The 11,340-nt window shown below is 53.1% G+C and overlaps 2 protein-coding genes across 2 annotated transcripts in view; one reads left to right on the top strand and one right to left on the bottom strand.

Moving 5' to 3' along the window:
• The window catches only part of LOC107119768 (cathelicidin-3-like), a 15,348-nt gene extending 10,292 nt beyond the window's left edge, over nt 1-5,056 (top strand). The window contains exons 2-4 of the mRNA XM_015422352.1: nt 753-863; nt 2,343-2,429; nt 4,389-5,056. Coding sequence (XP_015277838.1) covers nt 753-863; nt 2,343-2,429; nt 4,389-4,520 — 330 coding nt within the window. The 3' untranslated portion in view covers nt 4,521-5,056. The remainder of the gene's footprint in view (nt 1-752; nt 864-2,342; nt 2,430-4,388) is intronic.
• A 4,786-nt stretch (nt 5,057-9,842) lies between these two features.
• LOC107119772 (cathelicidin-1-like) overlaps nt 9,843-11,340 on the bottom strand; it is an 8,513-nt gene continuing 7,015 nt past the window's right edge. The window contains exon 4 of the mRNA XM_015422356.1: nt 9,843-10,205. Within this exon, the coding sequence (XP_015277842.1) occupies nt 10,050-10,205 (156 nt within the window). The 3' untranslated portion in view covers nt 9,843-10,049. The remainder of the gene's footprint in view (nt 10,206-11,340) is intronic.

Genomic DNA, 11,340 nt, shown 5'->3' with positions numbered 1-11,340 from the left:
TGCCCCTATATAAATCAATGGTGAGACCTCATTTGGAATACTGTGTGCAGTTCTGGGCACCACACCTTAAAAAGGATATTATAGCTTTGGAAAAAGTGCAGAAAAGGGCAACTCGAATGATAAAAGGGTTGGAACACTTTCCCTATGAGGAAAGGTTAAAGCGCTTAGGGCTCTTTAGCTTGGAGAAAAGACGACTGAGGGGTGACATGATCGAGGTTTATAAGATTATGCATGGGAAAGAGCAGGTAAAGAAAGAGGTACTTTTCTCCCTTTCTCACAATACAAGAACTCGTGGGCACTCCATGAAACTGCAGAGCGGTCGGGTTAGAACGGATAAAAGGAAGTACTTCTTCACCCAAAGAGTGATTAACACATGGAATTCACTGCCACAGGAAGTGGTGGGTGCTACAAGCATGGACGGCTTCAAAAGGGAATTAGATAAGCATATGGAGCAGAGGTCCATCAGTGGCTATTAGCCACAAGGTATAGCTAGGGGCTCTGGGGCAAGTGATGCTCTGTCTTCTTGGTGCTTGGGGGGGGTCAACAGTGGGAGGGCTTCTAATGTCCTGGCCCCACTGCTGGACCTCCTGATGGCACTGGTATTTCTGGCCACTGTGTGACACAGAGTGTTGGACTGGATGGGCCTTTGGCCTGATCCAACATTGGCGTCTCTTATGTTCTATGTTCTTATGTTCTCCCGCTTCCCATGAGCAGCAGTGACTTCACTTGCTTTTTCTCTCTCTCTGCCAAAGAGGTTTGACTGGGGTGTCCACTTCAGCATGAATTTCACCATCAAGGAGACCGGCTGTCAGAAGACGATGACCAGCTACAAGCCTGGAGAATGCAAATACAAGCCTAGCGGGGTAAGTGAAGGGACGGACGGCCTCCTGGTCGCCAAGGATGGATGGATGGAGGGGAAGGGAACGGAGTTTGTCAGCTGCTCTGAGCAATGCTCCCCCTAAGCTGTGGAGACTTGTGAGCAAAAATTCTACTTTGTGAGCTACTGGCAATAAAGTTGTGAGTGAGCGATTTGGCTGCTGCATAAATAAGTTTGGTCGTCTGGACCCATCTTTCCTGAGCTAAGACAAAAATGTGAGAGCCGGAGGCTAAAGAACTGTGAGCTGGCTCACACCAGCTCAGCTTAGAGGGAACACTGGCTCTGAGACTCCTTTGGTTAGTGAAGGGCGGGGTATATATCCAATCTTTCTTCTTCTTTGTACACTGGAGAGCCAGTTTGGTGTAGTGGTTAGGAGCGCGGACTCTAGTCTGGGAGAACCGGGTTTGATTCCCCACTCCTCCACTTGCACCTGGCTGGATGACCTTGGGCAAGCCGTGGTTCTGATAAGAGCTGCTCTTGAAAAAGAGCCCTTTCTGTCAGAGCCCCGCCTACCTCACAGGTTGTCTGTTGTGGGGAGGAGAAGGAAAAGGAGTGTCAGCCGCTCTGAGACTCCCTTGGGTAGTGAAGGGCGGGGTATATATCCAATCTTTCTTCTTCTTTGTACACTGGAGAGCCAGTTTGGTGTAGTGGTTAGGAGCGTGGACTCTAGTCTGGGAGAACCGGGTTTGATTCCCCACTCCTCCACTTGCAGCTGCTGGATGACCTTGGGAAAGACATAGTTCTGTCAGAGCTGTTCTCTCATGGGCAGTTCTTGAAAGAGCTCTCTCAGCCCTACCTACCTCACAGGGTGTTTGTTGTGGGGAGGGGAAGGGAAAGGAGTTTGTAAGCCGCTCTGAGACGCCGAGTGAAGGACGGGGTATAAATCCAATCTCTTCATCATGATCATCTCTAAAGGAGCAGGCAAAAAAGTTGCAATTATAAATGAAAGGGAGAAATGAGCCGTGCGGGGAAGCAACGCTCCCTCTAAGCTGTGGAGTCCTGTGAGCAAAAATTCTACTTTGTGAGCTGCTGGCATTAAAGTTGTGAGCGAGGGATTTGGCTGCTGCATAACTTAGTCTGCTCTGGAGCCCTCCTTCCTGAGCTAAAGCAAAGATGTGTGAGCCGCAGGTTAAAAAACGGTGAGCTGGCTCACACTAACTCAGCTTAGAGGGAACACAGCTGGGAAGTAACTGAAGGGGTTCAGTTGGCTGCTGTAGCTCTGCCTTAAATGCAGTTTGAGAAGTGTAGATGCTCTTAGGTGGCCCTGTTCATCTCGGGACGAACTTCAGCTGTTGATTTCTGCAGATCAAACATCTGCTAAAGGCACAAAAGTGGGTGAGGCTGAAAGTTTTCTGATCAGTTGGCAATGCTAAGAGGCCCAGTGGGATCTTGGGCGGCAAAAGGTGGGGAAGGCAGAGCGCATGCTTCGAATGGGTGGGCCTAATTTTCAAGTCTCTCTTCCCAGGCCATAAAGGAGTGTTCGGCCGAGGTTTCCTTCCTTAACTTCATGCAAGATACACCCCTGACGTCTGTCCAATGCACTCCCGTGCAGGTGAGTTGTTACGTGGGAAAGGGTTGCCAAGCTGGGAAATTCTTGGAGATTTGAGGGTGCAGCCTAGGGAGGGCAGAGTTAACATAAGGACCATCAAAGAGCCCTGCTGGATCAGGCCAGGGAGGGTCCATCTAGTCCAGCATCCTGTCTCACACAGGGGCCAGCCAGTTCCTCTGGAGGGCCAGCAACAGGGCAGAGAGGCCGAGGCCTTCCCCTGAGAAGAACCTCAAAAGAGCCCTGCTGGGTCAGACCAATGAGGGTCCATCCAGTCCAGCACCCTGTCTCACACAGTGGCCAGCCAGTTCCTCTGCATGGCCAACTGCAGAGCAGAGAGACCCAGGCCTTCCCCTGAGAAGAACATCAGAAGAGCCCTGCTGGATCGGACCAGGGAGGGTCCCTCTAGTCCAGCCTCCCATCTCACACAGGGGCCAACCAGTTCCTCTGGAGGGCCAACAACAGGGCATGGAGGCCGAGGCCTTCCTCTGATAAGAGCATCAGAAGATCCCTGCTGGGTCAGACCAGTGAGGGTCCGTCTAGTCCAGCCTCCTGTCTCACACAGGGGCCAGCCAGTTCCTCTGGAGGGCCAACAACAGGGCAGAGAGGCCAAGGCCTTCTCCTGAGAAGAACATCAGAAGAGCCCTGCTGGGTCAGACCAGGGAGGGTCCACCTAGTCCAGCCCTTCCCATGACAAGAACATCAGAAGAGCCAGCCAGTTCCTCTGGAGGGCCAACGACAGGGCAGAGAGGCCGAGGCCTTCCCCTGATAAAGGGAAGTGTATTAGGCTGCTTTGGACTGCTTGTATTTAATTGGTTTGTAATCATATATTTATTGTTTTATCTCTGTTGTGAGCCGCCCTGAACCCATCGTGGGATAGGACGGAGTAGAAATGCAATCAATCAACATATCTGTTGATATGCTCTTTGCATGTGCCGGCACGTGCACATGGTTAAATAGACCTTGAGCATGAGTTAATTTTGAACAGAGTTTGAATTTAGGTTTGAATTTAGGGATCGAGAAGCAGCCTTGAATCAGACCAGGGTGGGAGAGATTTACGTCTCCTTCCAGAAGGTGGTGCTGTGAGTCACACGTCCTGTCCTGGCCTAGAAACAGTGAGATTTGCTGTAGGGAAGGTCACTGCTCAGGCCTGGAATATCACGAATTAAGCAGACGCGAAAGTGCCTCTGAGCATATGCAGAGGGCCTTTGCCTCCCCACGAATGCTGGGTTCACACGTGCCACAAAGACGAGACGGCAGAGAGCCCTGAGCTTGGGAATGGACTGTACCACTTCAGATATTGTGTTTCAACTTCTAAAGTTTACCTGCGTTAAAAAAAAAAAAATCCAGGCAAACGGAGTGGCAGCCCAGCAGGAAGAGGGTCTGTACCACCCATACATAGGGTTGCCAACTCCAGGTGGGGCCTGGAGATCTCCTGGAATTCCAGCAGCTCTCCGGATGACAGAAATCAGCTCCTACGGGTTCTATCCCCTAAATCGCCACGGATTTCCACACCTGGAGTGTGCAGGCCTACACCTTGCTTGCAGTCAGTGTTCCCTCTCTGCTTCTTCTCCTCCTCCTCCTCTCTTCTTCTTCTTCTTCTGTGTAGTGGTTAAGTGCGCGGACTCTAATCTGGGAGAACCGGGTTTGATTCCCCACTCCTCCACTTGCACCTGCTGATGTGACCTTGGGCAAGCAGCCCAATCCAATCTCTTCTTCTTCTCCTTCTCCTCCTCCTCCCCCTCCTTCTCCTCCTTCTTCACAACAGGGAATCCCAGAACATGAGAGAAGGCATGCTGGATCAGGCCAGTGGCCCATCCAAACCAACGCTCTGTGTCACACACTGGCCAAGACCCAGGGGCCATCGGGAGTCCCAGCCATTCCTGCCCCACAGCACCCCCACATTAAACAATGAGCAGAGGCAAGAGAAGTTGTTAACCTTTTTTTGTTCTCTCCCCATCTCAGCGGGGCAGTGGCGGGAAGTCCAGATCCCCGCCCAGACCCCAGACGGTGCCAGTTGTGCCCAGGATACACGTGGAACATTACATGCCATCTGCCTACATTACTGCAGCTCAGATGAAAATAGAGGTCGAGTGAGGGGCGACGCCAAGGGCCTGCCCGCCAAAGGTCTTTCTTGGAGCCAGAGGCCTCGTCTGCGCAACCAGGGTAGCGCAGGACGCTCGCTGGAAAGACCCCTGGTGCCTTATTTGCCTAGCAGAATGTTATCTTCCGCTTCTTGTATCCACGTGTCTTCCGCCGTCCGGCGCAGGCCTCCGCGTTTCGTGTTGCTTCGCTTTGCTTTTTTGGCCTGAGTTTGTGCACGCTCCTGAATTGCAGCATAATCCCCTTTTTGAAACCCCTGCGGATGTTTCGCAATGCATGCGCAATGGTTTGCTTCTCGTGGTTGCGGCGGCCTGCGTTTCAAAACATCCCTGTCGAAGGTGACCGGGTCAGCAAATCTCGCTGCCTGGCTTGGCTCTTTTGTTTCTGCTTTGTAATGTCACCGGCTTGCTTTAGGGATTACAAACTTATAGCTGCCGGCTGGTGACTCCTTGGTAAGGCCAGTTACTGGTTAGTTATCCAGGGTGGCTGGTCACTGTTTCAGTGGTCTGCCTGCAATCTTGTAAATAAAGCGTGCATTCTTAGGAATCTGTATGCTTCTACTGTGGTTTTTCCTCCCCCGCATTCAGAAGCACCTGGTAGCATTGCCCCTGGAACTCCTTGATACTTGAGGAAGGGGGCGTGGGCAACACATTACACCCTGCATCGGGTGTTCCAAGGTTCATAGGATCAGCTCTTTAAAACTCAAAGGGAAGCACGGGATGAACCACAGAGCTCATAGTTTTAGAGTTCCCGACTCTGGGTTGGGTGATTCCTGGATATTTGGGGGTGGCACCTGGGGAGGGCCGGTTTGGAGAGGGGGAGGACCTCCAGAACAGCCATTTCATCCAGGGGAACTGATACCTGTTGTCTAGATGTCCATTATAGTTCCGGGATATCTCTAAGCCCCATAAGAACATCAGAAGGGCCCTGCTGGATCAGACTACTGGTCCGTGTAGTCCAGAATCCCGTCTCACACAGTGGCCAGCCAGTTCCTACAGAGGGCCGACAACAGGGCAAAGAGGCCGAGGCCTTCTGTCAATAAGAACGTCAGAAGAGCCCTACTGGATCAGACCAGGGAGGGTCCATCTAGTCCAGCCTCCTGTCCCACACAGGGGCCAGCCAGTTCCTCCGGAGGGCCATCAACAGGGCAGAGAGGTTGAGGCCTTCTTTTGATAAGAACCTAAGAGCCCTGCTGGATCAGACCAGGGAGGGTCCATCTAGTCCGGCCTCCTGTCTCACACAGTGGCCAACCAGTTCCTGTGGAGGGCCAACAACAGGGCATGGAGGCCGAGGCCTTCCCCTGAGAAGAACCTCAGAAGAGCCCTGCTGGGTCAGACCACGAAGGGTCCATCCAGTCCAGCATCCCGTCTCACACAGTGGCCACCAGTTCCTGTGGAGGGCCAACAACAGGGCATGGAGGCCGAGGCCTTCCCCTGAGAAGAACCTCAGAAGAGCTGTGCTAGGTCAGACCACGAAGGGTCCATCCAGTCCAGCATCCCGTCTCACACAGTGGCCAGCCAGTTCCCCTGGAGGGCCAACAACAGGGCATAGAGGCTGAGGCCTTCCCCTGATAAAAACATCAGAAGAGCCCTGCTGGATCAGACCAGTGAGGGTCCATCTAGTCCAGACTCCAATCTCACACAGTGGCCAACCAGTTCCTCTGGAGGGCCAACAACAGGGCAGAGAGGCCGAGGCCTTCCCCTGGTAAGAACGTCAGAAGAGCCCTGCTGGATCAGACCAGTGAGGGTCCATCTTGTCCAGCCTCCTGTCCCACACAGGGGCCAGCCAGTTCCTCCGGAGGGCCATCAACAGGGCAGAGAGGTTGAGGCCTTCTTTTGATAAGAACCTAAGAAGAGCCCTGCTGGGTCAGACCAGGGAGGGTCCATGTAGTCCAGCCTCCTGTCTCACACAGTGGCCAACCAGTTCCTGTGGAGGGCCAACATACAGGGCATGGAGGCCGAGGCCTTCCCCTGATAAGAACCTCAGAAGAGCCCTGCTGGGTCAGACCACGAAGGGTCCATCCAGTCCAGCATCCCGTCTCACACAGGGGCCAGCCAGTTCCTCTGGAGGGCCAACAACAGGGCAGAGAGGCCGAGGCCTTCCCCTGATAAGGATACCAGAAGAGCCCTGCTGGGTCAGACCAGGGAGGGTCCATCTAGTCCAGCATCCCGTCTCACACAGGGGCCAGCCAGTTCCTCTGAAGGGCCAGCAACAGGGCAGAGAGGCCGAGGCCTTCCCCTGAGAAGAACACCAGAAGAGCCCTGCTGGGTCAGACCATCTAGTCCAGCCTCCTCTCTCACACATCCTCGAAATTAATACCTCTCAGAATGTCTGCTTCAATTGTTAATATACACAGTGAGTTGAGTCTTTCTTGTAGCACAACTGGTCTGTTTGGGTTTTTTACATGTTTTACACGTTTCAGTTGTGAGAAAAAACTACAAATCTTCATTCTTTTTCTTCTTTTTCTTTTCACCCTTTTCCCAACTTTGTGGTGCCCCCTTTGGCCCTGGTGCCCTAAGCACGTGCTTAGTCTGCTTAATGGTTAATCCGGCCCTGCCATCAGGGTCAGTCTTGTCTACTCAGACCGGCAGAAGCTTTCCAGGGTCTCAGGCAGAGGTCTTTCCCATCACCTCCTGCCTGGTCCTTCTCACTGGAGATGCCGGGAATTGAACCTGGGACTTTGTGTACACGGAGCAGGTGCTCTCCCACTGAGCCACGGCCCCTCCCCTAAACCAGCCTGCCCCTAACATCGCCTACCCCACGCCACTGGGGTTCCATTAGGAAACATTTGAGGAAGAATGGAATGGGGTTCTCAAGAGAGAGACGCGGGGCCTGAGTGTGTCAGCTTCCGGGGCTGGAAGGCCCAGTTCTGCAGCGGTTCTGGCCCTACTTGAAGGGCAGGTTTCAGAGTATGGGGCTTGGGGACGGCTGCTCTGCCCCTTGGCCTCTGGGGTTCCCCACGGTTCTGTCTTCTGCCCCACATGCTTCTCATCATCTACGTAAAGCTGCTGGAAAAGGTCATCCGGAGATCTGGGCTGAGTGGCCACCAGTATGAAGATGATGCTCAGTTGTATCTCGCGCTACTAGCAGATCCCAGGATGGCTGTGGAAACGGTGAACAGTGGGAGAGCACCTGCTCCGTGTACACAAAGTCCAAGAAAGAAAGAAAGAAGGAAGGAAGGAAGGAAGGAAGGAAGGAAGGAAGGAGGGAAGGAGGGAAGGAGGGAAGGAGGGAAGGAGGGAAAGAAGGAGGGAAAGAAGGAGGGAAAAATGGAGGGGAAATGGAGGAAAAGAAAGAAAAACTAAGGAAAGAAAGAGGGAAATAAACAGGAAGAGAAGGAAATAAAAAGGGAAAGAAGGAGAGAAGGAAAGTAGGCAAGAAAAGAAAGAAAGAAAGAAAGAGAGAAGAAAAGAAGGAGGGAATGAGGGAAAGGAGAGAAGGAAAGAAAGGGGGAAAGAGAAAGAAGCAAAAAAGAGGGAAAGAAAGAAATCAAAGGAAAGAAGGAGGGAAAGAAAGAAAGAGGGCAAAGAGATGGGGAGGGTGGGAGTCTTTGTACGGCGCTCCGGAGGCCTTCCCCGGGCCCTGCGCCTCGGTATAGGCCGGGGAAGGTGGGGTGGGGCACTCCAGAGGACTTCCCCAAGCCCTGCGCCTCCGTGCAGGCCGAGGAAGATGAGCTGGGGGATGCTCTGCAATTTACCTGGCTGCTTCTTGCTCCTCATGGCCCGACTGAGGGCTGCTGGGAGCAGGGGGTGGGGCTTGTTGCATGTGCCCGCCCCCTGGGCTCTTTACTGCCGAAGCTCCACTCCTGTGCGCTCCTGCAGGAAATGACCCCTGCCCCTTGTCACAGTTATTGGCTGTCCTCTCACATTTTGGTGTGTTTATATGCTTTTGATGGATGGATGGATGGATGGATGGATGGATGGATGGATGGATCGATGGATGGATGGATGGATGGATCGATGGATGGATGGATGATTGTAAATGCTGTTTTAATATTGACATGCTTTGCCATTTTGATATTAACTGCTTACTTGTTGGGCAGAAAGGCAGCCCAGAAAGCCAGTCCCAGTAAAATCCCAAGGCAGTATGGCTAAGATAACCAACTCAGCAGGGGTCATTTTGTAGAAAAAGAGCTAGGGGAACCCATTAGCATCGCTCATTAGCATATGCCACACCCCCTGACATCAGGGGCCCGGCGGTGGACCTGCAAGGCCGGCAGGAGTGCGAGGAAGCCCCGCCAAGGCCCTCCCTGGCCCCAGGCAGGCAGGGGTGGGGAGAGGCAGGGAGGAAGCAACTTACCCTCCCTCTTCTCCTGCCTCCTCCTGGCTGAATGAGGGCTGGAAGCGGGGTGGCCGGAAGCAGGGGGCGGGGCTTCGTGTGCCCCGCCCCCCGCACCTCACCCGGGGGAACTGCGATCCCCCACGTTCCCCCCAAAATGACCTCTGCAACTCAGTCAATAAACCTTCATCCAACTCGACTCTCCTCTTGAAATTTGTGACAACATGGTACCCAGTTGTATCCTATCTACAAACTCAGGAAATACTCCCTCCAAACCTACTGTACCACAGGCGGCTTACCCTGTAAGACCACACTCTTTAATACCCACTCACTCTCTAACCACTTTAGTAACAGTAATCTGCACACAGTGCTTTAGTTAGAACTGCTTCTTGTCAGTCCAACGCTCCCTCTAAGCTGTGGAGTCTTGTGAGCCAAACTCCTACTTGGTGAGCTCCGGGCATTAAAGCTGTGAGCCAGCGATTGGGATGCTGCATAAATCATTTTGCTCTGGAGCCCCATCCTTCCTGAGCTGAGACAAAAATGTGTGAGCCGGAGGCTAAAAACCTGTGAGCTGGCTCACCCTAACTCAGCTTAGAAGGAACACTGCTTGGCACCACTTGTTATTTTGCTGTATAGACGTACTATATATTGGACTATGTTTGAAAAGTACGCAGACGGAGAGTGATTTCAGCAAAGCATACTTTATTCGATCAGGAACAAGACGACCTGGGCCGGCTCGCAGCCAGCTTATATCCCCCGAGAAACCGCCACCCAAAACACACCCCTACTACCTAATAGGTTATTTACAGTGGCCGAGAGTCCCATAGGCTCTCGGCCGGGAACCTAGCCCCCTGATTGGAGCAGGCTAGGATCCACATAGTCTATTGTTTCTTGGAGCGAAGCTCGACGTTTGGGTCTGACCACGTGGAGCCCAAGCCGGCCATGCGGTCTGGACTGGATACATTACAATGTTGTATGTTAATTGGAAAATAAAAAAATAATTAAGAAAAAGAAGAAGAAGAAGAAGGAAGAGCCCAATCATTTATTGCGAAGGGAGAGTGTACAATGGAAGGAAACGGGGGGAAGGGTTTCGGCAAGATCCGCACAGCGTTAAGCAATGGCTCAGAAAGCGACTTCCCTCTGCGAGCGGCATCAGCGGTGAGAGACGGAGACTCTGCTGGGAGCCCCTCGGCCTGCTCCGTGACCAGCCCCCGGCACCGACTCCACCTCCTTGGCACTGCCCATTCAGGCGCTTTGTACAATATGCTTCCTGCGGTTGGGCACGCTCGCAATGACTGACCATCCTCCAGGCACCGGTTTCTTGATCCTACAGCGCCGGCCGCATTTTCCTCGACCCCTTGTCCTTCTCACTTTCCGATTGGCCCTCCTGACACGGATGTGCTAGAGAGAAGGAGAGAGGAGAGAGAATCAGATAAAAACAGGAGGACCCCCTTTCCTGGGTTTATGCTTGTAAATACAAAATAGGGTTGCCAGGGGTTGGGGGGGTAGAGGTGCCAACTCCAGGTCGGGAGACTCCTGGAGATTTGGGGGTGGAGCCTGGGGAGCACAGGGACTTCAATGGGGTACGATGGCCCAGAGTCCACCCTCCTGCGGCAGCCATTTTCTCCAGGGGAACTGATCTCTGTAGTCTGGAGATGAGCTGTAATTCCAGGGGAGGGGGTGTCCCCAGGTCCCCCATGGAGGCTGGCATCCTGAGCAGGAAAGAAGAGAAGGAGCTCTGGTGGATCAGATCCAGGGCTATTTTTGGGCAGCAACGCACAGGAACAGAGTTCCGGCTGGCTCCCAAGTTGGCCACACCCAGCAGGAACTCATTAGCATAATAGGCCACACCCAACAGCAGGAACTCATTAGGATTGGCTACATTAGGGGTGTGTGGCCTAACATGCAAAGGAGTTCCTGCTACAAAAAAAGGCCCTGGGTTTTGACAACAAACAAGGTAAACAGAATAAGGAGCAAAAGGTGGGTGTGGCTGGATGACCACACTTCTGGTAACACGTGGGTGCGGCCTAATATGCTAATGAGCTGTGCTGTCAGGGGTGTGGCCCAATATGCTAATGAGTTTCTGCTGTTAGGTGTGGCCTATTATGCTAATGAGTTCCTGCTGGGCTTTTTCTACAAAAAAAACCCCTGATCAGATTGAAGGTCCATCTATTCTAGGGGGCCCCTACCTTTTTGAGCCTGTGGGCACCTTTGGGATGCCGACATCGTGTGGCGGGTGTAGCCCCAAAATGGCTGCCGCAGGAGGTGGAGACAGTCACAAAATGGCTGCCGCCGCTCACCTTTCGTCACACAGTGGATATCGTTGTGCTGTGGTGGCAGCGGCTGCCAAAGCAACCTCTTAACCATTCGGCACAGTCAATCAGATCTCCAACGGCCAATCAGAAGCCTTGCTGGACGAAAGGACCGCCTACATTCTAGAAACACTGGGTGGGCCTCAGGCGCCACGTGGAGGATCCCTGATCTATCCCACCCTCCTGATTCCGCAGGAACCGGCCAGATGTTTCCAAGAAGCTTC

The sequence above is a fragment of the Gekko japonicus genome, unplaced genomic scaffold (genome assembly GCF_001447785.1).
Source record: "Gekko japonicus isolate JY-2015 unplaced genomic scaffold, Gekko_japonicus_V1.1 scaffold915, whole genome shotgun sequence".
NCBI classification, from domain to species: domain Eukaryota; kingdom Metazoa; phylum Chordata; class Lepidosauria; order Squamata; family Gekkonidae; genus Gekko; species Gekko japonicus.
Note: the sequence above shows the minus strand (reverse complement) of the source record. Positions and strands in the feature narration are given on the sequence as shown.